The sequence below is a fragment of the Triturus cristatus genome, chromosome 4_1, assembly GCF_964204655.1.
Source record: "Triturus cristatus chromosome 4_1, aTriCri1.1, whole genome shotgun sequence".
In the NCBI taxonomy this organism is placed as follows: Eukaryota; Metazoa; Chordata; class Amphibia; order Caudata; family Salamandridae; genus Triturus; species Triturus cristatus.
The window spans coordinates 193,786,865-193,806,357 of NC_140585.1; the positions used below are offsets into that span (position 1 = coordinate 193,786,865).

At 49.3% G+C, this 19,493-nt stretch overlaps 1 protein-coding gene across 4 annotated transcripts in view; it reads right to left on the reverse strand.

Moving 5' to 3' along the window:
* LOC146853997 (membrane-spanning 4-domains subfamily A member 12-like) overlaps positions 1 to 19,025 on the reverse strand; it is a 93,186-nt gene extending 74,161 nt beyond the window's left edge. Inside the window, exons 1-2 of one of the 4 annotated variants that reach the window (XM_085650466.1) lie at positions 18,767 to 19,025; positions 17,746 to 17,872 (exon numbers count right to left, since the gene is read on the reverse strand). In XM_085650466.1, coding sequence (XP_085506592.1) covers positions 17,746 to 17,849 — 104 coding nt within the window. In that variant the 5' untranslated portion in view covers positions 17,850 to 17,872; positions 18,767 to 19,025. Of the gene's footprint in view, positions 1 to 17,745; positions 17,892 to 18,766 lie in introns of all 4 variants that reach the window. The other 3 variants (XM_085650464.1, XM_085650465.1, XM_085650467.1) reach the window with 3 other exon arrangements.
* Positions 19,026 to 19,493: the final 468 nt, after the last annotated feature.

Genomic DNA, 19,493 nt, shown 5'->3' on the forward strand with positions numbered 1-19,493 from the left:
CGTTTTTGATTGAGGAGATATGGTCCGGCACTAGACTCTATCGAGTTTGTTACATCCTTGTTTCACCATTATAAGCCCATCGTTGTACCATATAACCTGATAGTGTTTATGCCTAATTCTAAGCATTTTAAATGGAGCGACAATATCAAGAGTGTTGTTCATGAATTCATGATATCTTACGACCACTTGATCAATGTCAGTGACCTCCTTAATATTTTATGAAATTGTAAACAGGCCCCATGATGATCAAGTTAATTCTCTTCCAAGAGCACGACAGTAGTTGCTTCTTTGCAGTCAGAAAGTTAAAGCCATTTGCAAAAGGAATTTCAAATAATAAGATAATGTTCTGTCCAAATAACAGGTAAAGAGGAGTCAAATTTTATCTGGTTGAAATGACTAAATATTACATCCAGCGTGTGGCTAGTCACACGTGTCGGAGCAGACACGACCGGTGTCAATTCGACTGTGCCCATGTGTGATAACCATTGGAGGACTTCGTTATCTTCAACTTCCTCCACTTGGTAGGTGAAATATCCCAGAAGCAGAAATCATTGGCTTCTATAATGTCAGGAAAAAGCAGACTTAACAGCAGAAAACTAAATTATTTCTTTGGGCCCGGAGTGCAGTAAGTCAGGCTCCTTTACCAGGTAATATGTCTACTTTACACACCAACATCTCCAACTGTTTGGAGACATGGGACTCAATAATAAAACTTTGAAGACTATTTGAGAAAGCAGTGACCACTCCCCTTCCTTTCCTATCATCTCTGCCCAATTTTACCAACTTACAATGATCTGGAACTGTGATAATTATATATGGAAGGGCTGTTGGATGTCTGTCCTTCTTTCATTATATGGCAGAATGATGCAATAAGCTTACAAGGGGTGTTTTTTCCACTTTCTGTTTCTTTTTCTTTTTTAAGTATTAGACGGTACAATAATAATGCTTTGATTGATACTCTATGATTGGGGGTACTGACCCTGCTTCTATTTTGTAATGACAGAGTGTGTGGTTATCATTAATGTTACTGTGGTGAGGGTGGCAGCAGTCCTTCCTTGAAGGCTATCATTGGTGGGTTGCGTGGTTTAGACTTCAGTGGAGAATTTTGGGTTTGGTTCTCTTAATGCTCAGGGGTGTTACGCAACTTCCTGCAACCCCTCAGGTGCAAGGGGTCCCCACCCTTCCTGGGTTCCTTGTTTAGCCTCAGGACCATGAATATCTGTGACACATGAGAGTATCAGGGGACCCTCAAAACGTTCTGTACGGAGGCCCCTTCAACTGGTAATGCTCGGTGGTGGAGACATTGGGGAGCAGGTAAAACTGTAAATTGAAAAAGTTGGTACATTACTTATTTTTGGGATTTACTGGCATGACGTTTTTGTAGATTGTTGTTTATGGCTCGGACAAATATGTTGTCATGTCAGGTTATTGACTTGGACCTGTAATGGTATGAGTTTCAGGCTTCAAATGGCAAGTAGTCAAAGAAAACTCAATCAACTGAAAACTGATATTATCTGCATGGGGGTGACCAATATTTCAGTACAGAATCTTAAGACATTCAGGCTACTCTTTTGATGGACTACATAGAGTATGTCCATTGGAGGAGTTTCAATCCTAAGTAAGAGGTGCGCATGGTTATGTCTGTGTGCAAAAGAAGACGATAAGGACTCCTGGGCTTTGGTTAGATTAGACCATGCTGGGAGGCAATTAACCATTTGCCTAGTTTATAGCCCAAATGTAGATGACCCACAAGTACATGTACAGCTGTTTCTGGAGTTAATGGAATGGTCCATTTATTACGTATGGTGATATCAATGTTTTATTAAATGCCCTGATTGATAATTCCAGAATGGAGGGATGTGGGAGCATGCATAATGTTTGTGCAGCTAAAGGCCATCTCATGGACTCCTTTAACTTAAGAGATAGCCGGCAAACAATCAAGAGAGATGCAGCAGGATGTACATATTATTCTAGCTTGCACTGGCACTACTTCAATACTGATGTCATTCTATGTTCCACCACTGCTTCTTTAAGGACATCCATCTAAAATATTTAAAAGAAAAACTAATCAACATACTCAAGCGCTTCAACCCTCAACAGATGTCACTCTACTCAACATCTTCAACACCACTCTGAGGAATCACATAGAATGCTGTGCTCCTTTGAAAATGTGTTCCTTCAAGCCATAACATCACCATAAAACAGCACACCATGCAAAGATAGGAAGAGACATAGAGAAGATCAAAATGCCAGGAGAACCTCACCTGTCTGAAAGCACTCTGCCCCAATCATCATTCCATAACCATCACAGGTAAAACCACCTACTGCCACACAACCATCAGCAGAAGAATCCATCCCCAATGATGTCAAACAGTGTGCCATCACAATCCCAGAATTCGTCTGACAGATGGAACACTATCAACCTCTTTATAACAGAAAAAAGAAACAAAATCAGATCTAACATCACCAATTCATTGTTGTATTCCACACCATCACCTATAGCCAGCCGCCACACCTGTAACTAGTTATCCTTCAACCAACTCTCCCATGCAGACCTCTTCAACATTCTAAACTCACTCAAAGCAACCTCCTACAAAGCTAGCATTCATCCCTCTGTCATTATCAAGTCTCTGCACGGAGAAGTCATTAAAACCCTTCTCTACATTGTCAATGCCTTGCTCACCCAGTGTACCTCCTTAAACAGCCCCAAGAATCTCCCCATGCTGAAAAAGCCTACACTAGACCCAACAGGCCTTGCCAACTTCTCTCTTGTAACCCTCCTCTCATTTGTAGGAAAAATCATTGGGAAGGCAGTCAGCACGCAGATACAGGACCACTTTATCAAAAATAACCTATTTCAAGATAATCTACAGGAACGCATTAGCAAGAATAACCTACTCCAAGATTGTCAATCCGGGTACAGACCATGCTGCATTATTGAAAGAGCCACGCTCCAAGCAGTGGATGATGCTCTCTTCCTCAATGACAAAAATAACCCTTTGTCTCCTGATTGACCTCTTTGCCGCTTTCAACACCGTTGACCAGCCAGCATTGATCCACACCCTGAAAACTTGCATGTATTTCATCGACACAATACTGCAATGGCTTACATTCGACCTCGCCAACTGATAGCCACTCGTTTAACTAGGAGCTCTCAGGTCCCGACTCTACCCTTCACCTGCAGTGTCACCCCAGAGCTTCATCCTGCCACCCCTCATTTTCAACCGTTATATCAAACCTTTGCAGGCAGCAGCATCAATATCCACCAGTGTGCTGACGACACTAAATGGTATCTCAAAATCTAAACCAATGAGATACAGAGACTCAAAGCCTGTTTTGAACACATCCAACCCGGATGTCAACAAGCAAACTGATGCTAAACGCCAGGAAGACCAAACTTATCCTGTTTGGCAACAATGCCAAGAATTCTCAGTTTCATGGCTCTCCAACGTAGAACTAACAAGCTTCACACCCCTAATAACAGAACAGGCTAAAAATCTTGGCTTTATCCTCAACTCAAACCTCTCACACAACATTGCCAAGAAGATCGAATAAAGCCTGGTTCCAACTCTTTCTCCTGAAAAAAATGTAACATTTTTCTCTTCAGAATGACAGAACAAGTCCTAGTCCTCTCCCATCCAGCTGGAATCCATGCCCCCATGGCATCCCTGAGACCACCTTTGCTCCCCTAAAGGGATCCTCTACACCAGCCCCATTGCTCATCAAGGGGCTAAAGAAATCTGATCATATGGCCAATGTTCTTAAGGATCTACACTGATTCCCCCTTCAAGCCTGGATTATCTTCAAGATCAGCTGCATCAGTTCCAAGGCCCTCTACCCCAAACCTGTTAGAAATGGGATTTGTGGTTGGCCGAGGTATGTACCCAGGCCAAATCCCCACTTTCTGTATTTAGTGTAAATGTTTCATAGGCACTGTGGATCAGCTATGCCTAGTTTAGTTGGGGGCAAGGGTACGAGCCGGCTAGCCTTAATTTGGGGGCTGGTTAAACAATGGATGGACTCACTATGAATTAGCACTTTTGACATAGTTGCACTAGCAGTATTAATCATCTTGCATTCTGCAAGGTTAAACAGTATAATTTATATTTTTGTTTTATTCTGTTTTGCATCTGGGTTTGAGACTGTCTTTATTACTCTTCCTTTCTGTGCCGCCTTTTCTAAATTGAATAAATAAAGTAAGTAAATGTGGTACTGAGGGAAAAGGGCAGTGTAGGGAATATATATTCTGTGAGGTATATTAGACTTCATTTTAAACTATGATGCTTTCTTTATACATTTTTATTGTTTAAAGTATACAAATTGATATGGAGGAATACAGCCATTTCAATTTTGAACTGCCATCTCACATGCGCAATGTAAGAAGTTTTTTATGACAGTGAACTAAGACTCTGTCGCAGAGCTGGGTTTCAGTTGTGCTTCAGACATATTGTGAATGATTGCCTGTAACTTAGCCAATCGCCATGCACATTAAGGCTGAACTGCATGGAGACTGGCCACATTGCAGGGCCACACTGTCAATCATGCTGTGAGCAGGCGCAGGTCCTCCGTAATAGCGAAGGAGCGTTGCCCCACTGCAAACAGATGAAAAATAAAACAATAATAAAATAATTGTATTATCATTTTATTTATCACTGCCTAAGCAGCATTATGAAGCCATGGAGTCATGGGCGGGGTGGGGCCAGGCTATGGCATGGAGGAGGAATGTTGGGAACGTATACGTGTGCATGTCAGTTTGGCCGGCTGTCTCAGGCCGGCCAAACACTCATGTGTACTTATATTTGTCCAATCCAGTTGTGTTGCACAGCCAGGTTGGATAAAAGCCACAGGATCCCTGTGCCTGAGCAAGCGTCGGACCAGCCCACTCAGGCCAATCCAAGTGCTTCTCTCATACTAGGTATAGCATGAGTGCAGCGTCTGGATTGGGGGGGGAAGTTTGTGCTGTGACCCATGGACTTTCAAGAGGAGAGCTGGAGAGGAGCACCAAGGTGGGCGGCAGCATCAGTGGCAGATGAGTCTTTTTTAATTATTTATTATTTCCATAATACCCCCTCCATGCCACCCCTCCACTTGAGATTGGCAGCAGCCATAGCTGGCGGTGAGAGTGAATGTTTGGCTTGCAATGCAGTGGAAATGAAATACAAGAGTGTGATCGAGAACAGGAGAAAAGGCAAAGCCAGAGTGAGTGATGGGGAGGAAAAGTCTCATTGGCTTCAGGGACTGGAAGTGCGTGCGTACATGTTTGCCTGAGATTGTGTGTGCGAGTCAATGTCTGCTTGTGGCTGTGTTTCTTCTGGAATGCATACGTGCGGGATTGAGAGTGTGCGACTGGCCTCTATGGTGCTCTGTTATCTGGCAGTACCTAGCTGCCCAGCTTTCCTGTTTCCTCCTTTCTCTTGTTCTGTTTTTCTAGCCTTTTTGTCTTTTTCTATTTTTCTTCTGTATTTTGCATTTCCCCCTCATTCTCTGCCTTATTCTGTGTCTCTTTCTTCCCACCCCTGCCGCTACTGACTCTTGGCAGCCCCGCCCTCTTCCAGCACCACTTCCTGCATCCAAGCTGACCAGCCCTCCCTCAACCCCAACACTACTTAATGGCGGCCGATGTGCAGGGAAGGAGCAACCTCACGGACCTTGTCAGCATGCGTTGCTCCCCGCTGCGCAGCTCCACATTTTAGCTGTGGCCCCTTGGCGCTCCAGGTTTTATGTTCTAGGCCCTCCTCCTCCCGGAGGCTCCTTCCTACGCTTTATCCGTGCTGGCCCAGTGGTGAGTCTGTCTCTACTTTCCTGTTTCCTCCTTTCTTTTGTTCTGTTTTTCTAGCCTTTTTGTCTTTTTTAATTTTTCTTCCGTAGTTTGCTTTTCCCCCTCATTCTCTGCCTTATTCTGTGCCTCTTTCTTCCCACCCTTTGCCGCTGCTCATTCCCCGTGGCCCCTTCCAGCACGGATTCCCACCTTCCGCCTCCCAAACTCTAATTAATGGCGGCAAGGTGAAGGAGCGACCTCACTGGCCAGTCAGCACGCGTTGCGCCCCCGCCATGCAGCTCCATCTGGTAGCTGTTGCCCCTCTGTGCTCCAGGTCTTATGTTTGAGGCCCATCTCCACTCGCAGGCTCCCACCTAGGCCTCATCCCTGGTGGCCCAGTGGTGAGTTGGTCTCTGCTTCCCTGTTTCCTCTTTTCTCTTGTTCTATTTTTCCAGTCTTTTTGTCTTTTTCTAATTTTCTCTGTATTTCACATTTTCCCTCATTCTCTGCTTTATTCTGTGCGTCTTTCTTACTGTCCTTGCCGCTGCTGATTCCCCACGGCCCGCCCCTACCAGCACCACATCCAACCTCCCAGCTGACCAACCCTCCCTGCTCCCCAACGCTACCTAATGGCGGCCATTGAGCAGCAAATGCGATGTACGTGTGTGCCACAGGCAAGCCCGTCTGCACCCTTCTGCGCCTGGACTGCACCCTGCACGGCAGACTCTGGTCCCCAAGGTCTTCACTGCTCCGACGCCAGCATCCTCTACTCCCTTAAGACCGGATGTTTCACTGCCTGACACCTCGCGTCGTTGAAGGACACCAAATGCCTGTTCACCTGCCACAACTGCACCTTATTCTGCCTCCGCACACCTGCCCCACCAGCCGAACGGCTCTCAAGAACTGGACCCAACCACCACAGCTGCATCCTACTCAACACATGCTCCCTCAACAAACATGCTGAGGAGGTTTGGGACGTGCTTGACTATATCTCTCTCGACGTCACCTTCTACACAGAAACCTAGATGTACCCCACCTCAGCCCCAGACATCTCAACCACCTTCCCAAACAGCTACAACATCATCCACAAGGGTGGAGGCATCGCCATCATACACAAAAAATACTCTCCACCTCATAAACAGCCCCAACGACCACTCACCCGACATGGAACACCCCCATTTTCAGATTCAGACCAACCCAAACACCACCCTCAGTGGCACCATCATCTACAGACCTCCCGGACCCGTATCCTCTTCAGCTAATCCAAAGCTGACTTCATCGCACACCACTCTCTAGCCTCAACTGACTACATCCTCCTCAGTCAGACCCCCCAGGATATAGCGGCATGGATTAGCAAATTTAGCGGCACAAATATGGAAATTTAGCGGCACAAATATGGGAATTTAGCGGCAATTTAGCGGCGTTTTATTTGGCGGTTTATCCTACAACAAACACAGATCTCTTTGTTTTTTGAGTTATTTAACACCATGAAGCTATGTATATTTGGTTTATTTACAATGTAGAGACTTTGTTTGTCTTCAAGACTACAAATAGGACATAAACCTGTTTCTGAATAAATGCCCAGGGTAGTTATATAGCGCCACTCATACCAGTGTAGGGTGTCCGAGCACTTTACATCACACAGAGACAATCAATCATACGTGTGTAAATCAGTGTATAGGAAATGTTACATAAGCCAAAGGACTAAAAGTGTAGGAGTCACATGTCATCCATACTCGTAGGCAGTATAGTTTAAGAGTGCTTGGTGCGGAGAAGCACAAACGCAGAGTCGAAAAAGAAACAGCAGAGTTGGGAGTTTTCTTTAATAATAGCCAAATTAACTCTTTTTGCAACATTAATCAATGGTCTAATAATGTATTCTTTGTAGTGTGCGTGCTGTTCTAGGATGAAAGTTAATAGCTCACTATTCTATATTAGGACTTTAAGTTATAAATTGCAAGTAACAAAAGGATGTCTCTTTTGAAAGTAGTGACCTGCTGATCTGTTTACATCCTACGCACTCTGTAATCTACTTGGTACATGTTCTTTGCAGCAGGCACATTAACCCTCTGCACTAACTTCACCCAAGTCAAACCCTGAACTACACAAAATGCTGATCTCTATCCAGGAAGATAATTAATCACAGGAGTTATCTTGACATTTATGTGATGCCTGGTCATTGCCCGCGGAAAGAAACGCTGCGGCAGGTGCTTCAAAAGCTTAATAAACTTTCATTGACGGCGCCCCCAGGAAGCCAGCACCCTAAAGCCGGCCCTGAATCAGAGTGCAACGTATATACAATCTATAGCCCTTCTGCTGCGGCGGCCAGCACGGGTCGATCCTTCACTTTTCTACCGCCAGCCAGACAAAGATACAATGACGATCCAGACCAGCAGCGCCGCTCCAGACCAGGTGAGTCGCGTCGTCATCGAGTCGTCAGCACTGCCTGCTGTGAGGACCCCCCCCTAACCCCCTTCTATTGGTCTATTGGACCCGTGGCAAGAGCCACTGGCCCAATAGAACAATAGAAGAGGAAGAGAGGCGCGTGATCTGCTGTCTGCTGCTGGATGGGGGTGGGATGCCGCCAGGATGCCAGGATTTCGCGGGCACTTTTGTAAAAATCGCGGCATTTTTACAAAAGTGCCGATTTCGTGATTTTTTTGCAAATCGCGAAATCGCGAAATCCTGGGGGGTCTGCTCAGTGACCTCAATTTCCACCTGAACAACCTCAACGACCATAACACCTCTTCCCGATTGGAGAACTTTGCCCCCCACTGGACTGAAACAACTGGTCTCTTCCCTAGCTCACTCAGCAGGACACATGTTCGAACCCATATTCCCCTCAAGCAACAACATCTCTGTCAGCCACACCTCCAAACTTCATTAGACAGACCACCACTGCATCCGCTTCTCCTTCACAAACCCACCGAACACCACTGCGCCCAATGCGACCCACGCAGAAAATGAAACAAGGTCTCCGTAGACCAACTCGCCACATCCTTTTGCAAAATTCGACCACCGACCTCCTTGAACGCCAACGCCTCAGCATGCAACCTCCACCAATGGATCTCCTACTGTGCCAACACACTGGCTCCCCTCAGGAAACCCTCCAGCAAGCAGCCCTCCGGCAAAGCCAGCTTGTTTTTTTCACCCTCTAATAGTCTGCAGAAAGCCCAAGAGAAGATGGAGGAGCAGCAAGACCTTGGAAGACCACACATCCTTCCCAATCGCCTTCACCACACATCACCACATCATTAGACCCACTAAGAAAAATGCCATACAGGAATGTATCAATGCCAATGCACACAACAGCATAGAACACTTCACTAGGATTAGCAATTCACCAAAACCTCCAGACACCATAGACATCCCCCTCCCAAGACCTCTGCGACAACCTTGCCACCTTCTTCCACCACAAGATCATACAGATCTCTGACAGTTTAGCAATCCAAGACCCACCCACCCCAACTGCAACCACTGCACCCAAATACTCCAGATCCCAGCCAATCCTGCTCAACTAGACCACTCTCACAGTGGACAACACCTTAAGGATCATGAAAGCCATACACTCTGTAGCCCCCTCGAACTCCTACCCCACTATATTTTCAACCGAGCCGGCGCCACTATCGCCTTCAAACTCTGCTGCACCATCAACTGCTCTATCGAATTTGCCACCTTCCCTGAAGACTGAAAAAACAGAGAGATCTACCCCTGCTAAAGAAACCCTCTGCCAACCTGATGGACCTCGAGAACTACAGACCCATCTCTCTGCTCCCCTTTCCAGCCAAACTCATTGAGATAGCTATCAATGCCCAACTCACAGAAATCTTCGAAACTGTCAAGAATTCCTGTCATGCGAGGGGAGGAAAACGGTAACCAGCGAAAACGGACTACATCTCCCAGGATGCTTAGCGGTTGAGAGGTTATGTAAACAGGAGAGCTGTTACATAACTCAAGGAAAACACGCCCTTATGTAAACAGGAGAGCTGTTACATAACTCAAGGAAAACACGCCCTTATGTAAACAGGAGAGCTGTTACACAACTCAAGGAAAACACGCCCTATAAAGGGAGGAACCGGGAGGTACAACGCTGTCGGATATTGTGTTTACACCGACGTACCTGCTTAGTGAAGAGCAGTGTTCCGGAGTGGAGCTCCAGTAAGGCAAGAACGGAGGTAGGTCGAGTCGTTACTCCCTGGGCCGTGTCTTGCCCCATCGTCACCTGTGAAGGACCCGGAAGCTCTACCGGATAACCATTGAGCTTCGCTTTTTGACTCGGCTGAGTCAAAGCGCAGAGGCGCTTTTGCTGGTTGGAGTCGTAACTCCCAGCCCGACCAGAGATACAGGGACTGCCAGCTGTAACGCACACCAGGAGGTGTTTGCCGCGTTACAGACTCGGAAGTCCACGGGATCGATCGAGCGGCTGCTCTCGGTTCAGTCTTCTTTGCTTGTGATTGGGGTATCGGTGACGTATCACCAGGAGGTGACTCCGCGTCCCGGTGCAGTCTGAGGAAGAGGTTGAGCGGCTGCTCCCTTCAGGTAGAGACCCCGGCTGGGTGTTTCCCTGACTCCTCGATTCTCCCCAACACTCTTCGTGCCCCTCACAGCCTACCGATTGGCATTGTCGGCCATTTCATTTCTGCCCTCTGTTGGCATACGCCGGGATCGGCGTATATGCAGAGGACGGTTAGGACCATCCGTGCTGTGGGCTGGTAACGTACTTAGCCTGGAGGATTCCAGTGACTATAACCTTTGTTTATTCCTTGTATTATTTTTGCCTTCATTAAAATAACTAAACCTTCACAAGTGGTTGCGTTCTCATTATCGTGTCTGTTAAACGATCCTGAGACGTTCAGGGCGTTCAAAATATCCGACCTTAATAACACGAACTGTCTCCCGGTCGAGAACAGACATGGCAACACTTGATGATGTGCTGGCTGCTTTAGCGACCGTGCAAATTGAATTGGCTGCCTCCAGGCAAGAAACAGCCCATGTAAAAGCCAGACTGGATGCTATCCAATTGGACCCGCTCACGCCCAGCACCTCCCTCACGAACCAGACCCCTGCGGTAGTAGTGGAAATGCCGGTAGCCGTCCCCTTGGCAACACCAGAGAGGTACAGTGGGGATCCTAACACAGTGCAGGTATTCCTCACACAAGTGGCGCTACATTTATCGTGCAAACCAAGGGCGTTCCCCACGAGTCAGGCTCGTGTGGCTTTCCTTATATCCTATTTGGCTGGAAACGCGGCACAATGGGCCGTACCTCTGGTGAGCAGGGACGACCCCATCTTATGTGATTGGGGTGCTTTTCGCAAGGAATTCCTGAAGGTCTTCGACAGAAGGGCTGACTCGTACACGGCGGACCGTGAAATGCTTGAGTTGAGACAGGGATCCAACGACCTGGTGCAGTATCTCAACGCGTTCCGAAGGCTGGTTGCGGAAACCAAGTGGCCTGTTGCTAAACAGACGGCGCTCTTCCATCACGGGCTGTGCGATGAGCTCAAGGACGCCGTGGCTCATATTGACCCACAACCCAAGACATGTGAGGGCCTTATCAACCTGGTATTACGGCTGGAACATAGGCTAAGTGAAAGAAAGGGGGATCATGGGAGAAAAGGAAAATCCCTTCCATCCTATGTGACAGTGGGAAGTCCTGAAACTGCCACCGCATCCAAGGGAGAACCCATGGACATCGGCGCAATACGAGCGAGCCTCACAGCCACGGAGAAAGAGTCACGCCGTAAACAAGGATTGTGCCTATATTGTGGCAAAAAAGGCCACTACGTACGTGAATGCCCTGCCAAACCGAAGACGTCACGTTATCAGGCCAACCGGTCGGTAACAGCCGTGGTGGACGTACAGGCGGAAAACTAGAGGACTCCCAGACCAAAGAAGGGGCATCTCGGAGTCACTCATCCATCCCTTCACTTTCCAACTCGGTCACTAAGGGACAACGACACCTGTTTCTCACGGTGCACGTGGGAGTGCATGACCAGTGGATACCCGTTGTGGCCATGGTGGATTCAGGGGCCACTGGCATGTTTATGGACCACAACGAGGCATGCAGGCTAGGGCTAGTGCTTCTTCCCAAAGCTGTACCCGAAGACGTCTATGCTGTAGACGGAAGGCGATTGGTGACGGGGCCCATCGGGCAGCACACGGGGGTCCTTCCGATGAGATGTGGGAGGAACCATTTGGAACAAATCGATTTTAACATCATCCGAGCGCCCCAATATGGCGTCATATTGGGATTGCCGTGGCTACAGAAACACAACCCCTCTGTGGATTGGCCAACACATCGCATCGAACTGACGTCACCGTATTGCATCCTGCATTGTGGAATAAGAACGGAATCCCTTGACGCAGATGAGAGCGGGAGTCAGACGGTGGCTACAGCGGCAGAAAAAGATGTGGCTCTCCCCCAGGCTTATCACAGTTTTGAGGATGTATTTGATGAGGTGAAGGCGGAAGTGCTACCACCACATAGACAGTTTGACTGCCAGATCGACCTGGTGCCAGGGGCCAGCGTTCCCAGCGGCAGGCTGTATGCCCTGACGGAGCCTGAAAACGTGCATCTCCGGGGGTACCTGGATAAACTCCTCAAGCTAGGATTCATCCGCCCGTCCAAGTCTCCGGCCGCCTCGCCACTCTTCTTCATCCCGAAGGCTAATGGGGAGCTGAGAGCCTGTGTGGACTTTAGGGCATTGAATGCGATAACCGTAAAGAATCGGTACCCCTTGCCTCTCATCAGTGTACTTCTGGAACAGGTCAAGAAAGCTCGTATCTACACCAAGTTGGATTTGAAAGGGGCATACCATCTGGTGCGCATGAGGGACGGAGACGAGTGGAAGACCGCCTTTAAGACCAGGTTCGGCCTTTTTGAGTACCTCGTCATGCCGTTCGGTCTGTGCAACGCCCCGGCAGCCTTTCAGTACTTTTTGAATGAGGTATTCAGAGAGGAGTTGGATATCTACGTGGTCGTATATATCGACGACATCCTCATCTATTCGTCCAGTGTGGAGGAGCACGTACACCACGTCAAAGCTGTGCTCCAAAAGCTGAGGGAAAACATGCTGTTTTGCAAACTCAGCAAGTGTGACTTCCACGTCACATCCGTGGAATTCCTCGGAGTGATGCTGAGTCCAGAGGGACAGGAGATGGCAGAACGAAAGATCAAGGCGGTGAAAGAATGGCCGGTGCCCCAAAGCGTGAAGGACGTCCAAAGTTTCATTGGCTTCGCCAACTTTTACAGGCGGTTTATAGATGGATTTTCAGGATTGGTGGCCCCAATCACACAGCTACTGAGGAAGTCCAAGGAGTTTGTCTGGTCCTCTGAAGCGAACACAGCCTTTGAGGCCCTGAAAAGCGCCTTTGGTAAGGCGCCGGTGTTGGCTCACCCCGATCCGGATCTCCCCTACGTGGTGGAAGCGGACGCATCGGATGTGGCGCTGGGGGCTATCTTGTCCCAACGCAACCACGACACAGGGGTGCTTCATCCCGTTGCGTACATGTCCCGCAAACTCAACGACGCCGAACGCAACTACCATATTGCGGAGAAGGAGCTTCTCGCAATCAAGGACGCCTTCACCGAATGGAGGCATTGGTTGATGGGGGCAAGACATGTGGTATCGGCGTACACGGACCATCGGAACCTACAGTTCATGACGGCCACAAGACACCTTTCTCCCAGACAGCTGCGGTGGATGATCTTCTTTTCGGGGTTCAACTTCCGCATCACATATCGGCCGGGGACGGAAAACCGGAAGGCGGACGCCCTGTCCCGTCAATCTGCAGTTAAGGAACCATTGCCTGCGACCGAGCATTCCATCATTTCCCCGAGGATGGTATTGGGGGTTATCCAACCGGATACTTTCCTGAGGGGAATAAAGAGAGGGATCAGGTCATTCGCATGGCGGAGGTGGCTCCTCAGTCACAGAGAATGGCAGCTGAAGGACGGGATACCCCTGAAGGGCAGGTGCCTATTGATACCCACGCCTAGGCTAAGGAAACAAGCATTCATCTGGTGCCATGACTCTCCATGCGCAGGTCATTTGGGCTTTGAAAAAACGGTGGCTAGCATGGGACGGCATTTCTGGTGGCCAACCATGAGAGTGGATGTCAGGAGGTGGGGACAGGAGTGTCCTACGTGTGCTACCATGAAGGCCGACCATGGCCGAACCCAAGGGCTCTTACATCCACTTCCGACCCCGGATAGACCATGGGATAGCATATCACTGGACTTCGTGGTGGGCCTACCGGTAGACCAGGGGATGACGGCAATACTGGTGGTGGTGGATTACTTGACGAAAATGGGGCACTTCATCCCCTGCAAGAGAGTCCCTACGGCCGGGGAATTGGCGTCACTACTCCTAAAGAATGTGGTACGACTGCATGGATTACCTGGGGTGATCGTGTCGGACCGGGGGTCGCAGTTTACTGCGCAATTCTGGAAGACTTGGTGCACTGCGCTGCATGTTAAGACCGCCCTGTCCACCAGCTACCACCCTCAAACGGACGGCCAAACCGAGCGCCTGAACCAAACGCTCAAACAGTATCTGCGATGTTTTGTGGACCAGGGCAGGGAAGAATGGGTCGACTTGCTATGGGTTGCAGAGATAGCCTATAACAACGCCACTCACAGCTCCACACAGTCATCTCCGTTCTATAGCAACTATGGCCAACATCCCAGGTTCTTGCCATTTCTACATCCGTTCAGAGAGGACAGGATTCCCGCCACAGCGGACAGGGTGGCACACATAAAAGACACGTTGATGCGCTCAAAGGCTGTCCTAATAGAGGCCAAGAGAAGATACAAGGCTGCGGCAGACAGGAAGAGAAGGCCCGGGCCACTGTACCGCACTGGAGACTACATCTGGATATCCACAAGAAACATGAGGTTTCGAAAGAACAGTGTGTTCCATCCCAAGTACATGGGCCCCTATCGAATTACCAAGTGTATGGGTCCCGTGAACGTGAAGGTGTGCTTGCCCCAGTCATTGCGGATACACCCTGTCTTTCATGTATCATTGCTCAAACCAGCACCCTCCAAGCCGTCTGGGACACCTAGGCCGGTATGCGTGGAGTCGGAGGTGCAGTATGAAGTGTCGGGCATACGGGCGTCCAAATGGCGCAGGGGGAAGCTGTGGTACCTGGTTGCGTGGAAAGGCTATGGCCCGGAGGAGCAGTCATGGGAACCGGCTGAAGGGGTTCATGCTCCGCGCTTGGTCTCCTTGTTCCATCGGCGTTTTCCTGCCAGCGCTGGACCCGTGGGGAGCCGCTGAGAGGGAGGATGTACTGTCAAGAATTCCTGTCATGCGAGGGGAGGAAAACGGTAACCAGCGAAAACGGACTACATCTCCCAGGATGCTTAGCGGTTGAGAGGTTATGTAAACAGGAGAGCTGTTACATAACTCAAGGAAAACACGCCCTTATGTAAACAGGAGAGCTGTTACATAACTCAAGGAAAACACGCCCTTATGTAAACAGGAGAGCTGTTACATAACTCAAGGAAAACACGCCCTATAAAGGGAGGAACCGGGAGGTACAACGCTGTTGGATATTGTGTTTACACCGACGTACCTGCTTAGTGAAGAGCAGTGTTCCGGAGTGGAGCTCCAGTAAGGCAAGAACGGAGGTAGGTCGAGTCGTTACTCCCTGGGCCGTGTCTTGCCCCATCGTCACCTGTGAAGGACCCGGAAGCTCTACCGGATAACCATTGAGCTTCGCTTTTTGACTCGGCTGAGTCAAAGCGCAGAGGCGCTTTTGCTGGTTGGAGTCGTAACTCCCAGCCCGACCAGAGATACAGGGACTGCCAGCTGTAACGCACACCAGGAGGTGTTTGCCGCGTTACAGACTCGGAAGTCCACGGGATCGATCGAGCGGCTGCTCTCGGTTCAGTCTTCTTTGCTTGTGATTGGGGTATCGGTGACGTATCACCAGGAGGTGACTCCGCGTCCCGGTGCAGTCTGAGGAAGAGGTTGAGCGGCTGCTCCCTTCAGGTAGAGACCCCGGCTGGGTGTTTCCCTGACTCCTCGATTCTCCCCAACACTCTTCGTGCCCCTCACAGCCTACCGATTGGCATTGTCGGCCATTTCATTTCTGCCCTCTGTTGGCATACGCCGGGATCGGCGTATATGCAGAGGACGGTTAGGACCATCCGTGCTGTGGGCTGGTAACGTACTTAGCCTGGAGGATTCCAGTGACTATAACCTTTGTTTATTCCTTGTATTATTTTTGCCTTCATTAAAATAACTAAACCTTCACAAGTGGTTGCGTTCTCATTATCGTGTCTGTTAAACGATCCTGAGACGTTCAGGGCGTTACAGAAACTAACCACACCCTGGACCCCGCCCAATTTGGCTTCAGGAGCAACCACAGCATTGAGACTACACTCCTTGCTGTAACTGAATACATCCACACTCTGCTCGACCAAGGCGAAACTGCAGCCCTCGTCCTCTTGGACCTCTCTGCCACCTTCAACACTGTCTCCCACCACACCGTCTGCACAAGACATCATGATGCCAGCATCCGCAGCAAAGATCTAGAGTGGATCCGTTCCTACCTCACTGGCCGAACCTAGAGAGTCAGGCTCCCACCATTCTCCTGAGAACTTACAGAAGTCCCCAGGGCTTCTCTCTGAGCCCAACCCTCTCTAACATCTTCATGGCCCACTTGCAGCCATAGTTAGAAACCACGGACACAACATTGTCTCCTACGCCAAAGACACCCAGCAGATTCTCACTGACGAACCTACAGTCACTAAGAACAACTTCCACGACGTTATGAAGGCAGTGGCCACATGGATGAAGGACAGCTGCCTCAAACTCAACTCCAACAAAACCGAAGTCCTCCTCCTGAGCTCCACTCCCTCTGCATAAGACAACTCCTGGTGGCCAGCAGCTCTCAGACCACCCCCACCCTCCTGACCACGCACGCAACCTCAGCATCATCCTCAACTCCTTGCTCTCAATGAACTGCCAAATCAATGCCATATCATCCTCCTGCTTCCACATGCTCTGTCTGCTGCAGAAGATCTTCAAGTGGATTCCCACCGAGCTTAGAAGAACGGTCACCGAGGCACTTGTCAGCAGCAAGCTCGACTACGGCAACGCATGCTTCACCGGCACCTTCCAAAAACTCCCAAAGAAATTGCAGTGCATTCAGAACATCTCCGCCCGACTTATTGGGGACATCCCCCGCCGCAGACACATCTCAGGTCTTCTGAGAGACCTCCACTGGCTCCCGTTCAACATAAGAATCACCTTCAAGCACCTCACACACCTCAAGCATGCCTTCAAAGCCCTCCACAACACCGGACCCAAATACCTCAACCACTGCCTCTCCTTCTACACACCCAACAGACATCTTCACTCCGTCCAACTGGCCCTGGTCACTACCCTATGGATCCGCAAGTCCTTGGCTGGAGGATGATCCTTCTCCGACCTCGCTGCGAAGACTCAGAACTCCCCGCCTCTCCACCTCAGGCAATTACTGTCACTGCCTCAATTCAGGAAGGACCTAAATATCTGGCTCTTTGACTGAACTACAAACCCCCCCACCCCCAAAAACCTCGAGTCCCTCACAGATGATTAGCTGCACTATACAAGAACCCTGATTGATTAATTGATTGATTGATGGCAGTAGTGCTCCTACTGTGCAGTTCTATCCTCTCTAGTGCAAAGATAACCTGACCAGACATCCCTGTTTTTATCGCTTCGACGGGGAAAGGCCGTCAGTGGGCGAGGATGCCCATTCATGATACAGCGTGGGCATTCTTGCTCTGGTGGTCGTCACCCTAGCCTCAGCTGGCTCTAGGCGATCGGTTATAATTTTTGGCACATAGTGGGCATCCAAGGAATGATGTAGCCTGTTCCTGGTATAATGCTGGTAATTCTTGGCACGTGTGTGTATCATTTGCTTGGCAGCCCCCACTACTGATACTGACAATAGCATAATGGTGGTAATTCTTGGCATATAGTGTACATACTTGGCATGGCGGGTCCCAGCCTCTGGGATGATGCTGGCCTCAGGGACGGCGCTCCAGTTCTCGCCATCTTGATAGGGCTTCAGTCTTTGAAATGTGGGGTCCATCGGTGCTAGCTGTCCCGATCAATCTGCTGCGAAACACGTCACCTGGTGATGTTTCCATCCATGGTCATATTTTTATTAGCATCTCAAATACTAAGAGGCATTCCACACCAAACATTCAGCATCAATCCATATCTGACCAAACGTGACGTCTGTAAAGCATTGATTCAAAGTATGAGAGGCTGCAGGAGAATGGGAAAGAGTCCACACTCTTTCATCCTTCTACACAATACACACCTCGGGCTGCTATGGCTCATAATGCTCACCTACAGATAGATGGCTTGAAGTAAACAGATAAATACAGGAAGTGCGCGCGCAGTGCTTTGCGTTTTGCAGGAAGCCTCCTGGGATTATGCATTTACGGTCTCTGGAGAAATCATTTCTAAGAGCTGGAATGAAAATCGCTCACTCAGCAGCTGCCCATTCACTCTTTGGCTCCTTTCTGAAGGGAAGCTCTTTCAGGAGAGGGGTGGGGTGACCAGTGTATTTGCTGTACTGTAACTAGACAATGTTGTCATGTGTGCATACTAACGTTCTTTAAATGACACAGTATTTATGTCCGTCACATCCCCTGGTCACTACGGGTGCTGGTGCCTTTTCGCCTACAAATCACCGGTTTCATGTGTGTACAGTGTGTTAGTCTAATTAGTTGAACTGAAGCAAAAAAATAAATAAACACTACAACACCCAGAATGCATTATGCCATCACACTATTGGCCAGGCCTGCGAACATTGTCCTAGAGGCTTGGAGCTGCATTTCCACCCAGCTCTACATATAGTAACCTCTTGCTGTCCATCTTGTCTCTTTCTTTCTTTTTGTCTGTCTCTTTCCGTTATTATCTGACACACCCACTCACCCAGTCTCTCTCTTCCGGCAGTCATGTTACTGTCTCTTAATTACCGTGCCCCATTCCCCCTACCTTGGTAGTTTGCGTCTCTTTCTAATTTGTGCGCTCTCTTCGTAGCGCCAAGAGGTCTCGTTGTCTCTGCTCAGTGCACCTCTCTTCCTCGGCCCGATTCCTGCCCGCTCTCTACACCTTCACCCTTCTGGACCTGCTTCTGGTCCTCCGGAACTTCTAGCGCCTCGAGGTCGTGCTGAGATGCTGAGGATGGAAGCCGAGTAGTAACGAGAACGGAGACTGGGAGGAAGGCGCGCACCCCGTGCCCTGCGCAGGTACGCCACGGAGGCCCCAGGTGAGCAGCGAGGACACGCATGGCAACGGAGCCGAGTGACCGCATCGGAAAGTAACACGACACCCGCTGGGACCTCATTAACCAAACATGTGGCAATCCGAGGCCTCGGTGCTCTCTGCACGGAGTGTGGGCCGGAGAGACGGGCCCTGAAGGGGAGGCGGGGAGACGAGGGCTGCAAACCCGCGCTGCCCAGGAAGTTTCACATGTGAACAAGCGCTGAGACAAACCACCTCTCCGCACTATGGCCTGACACTACCTATACCCCCTCCTCCCTTGCAAGACCCACAGAATATCAAGAACAAGAGCTTCTTTGGAATAGGGGGGTCATAGATACCCCCCCCCCGCCGTATTTATTAACAATTAAACAATTAATAATAACAATATTTACAAAAATTACGCAGAAAAACATACAATTGACATTGATTACATTTGATATGTACAGATATCAGATGG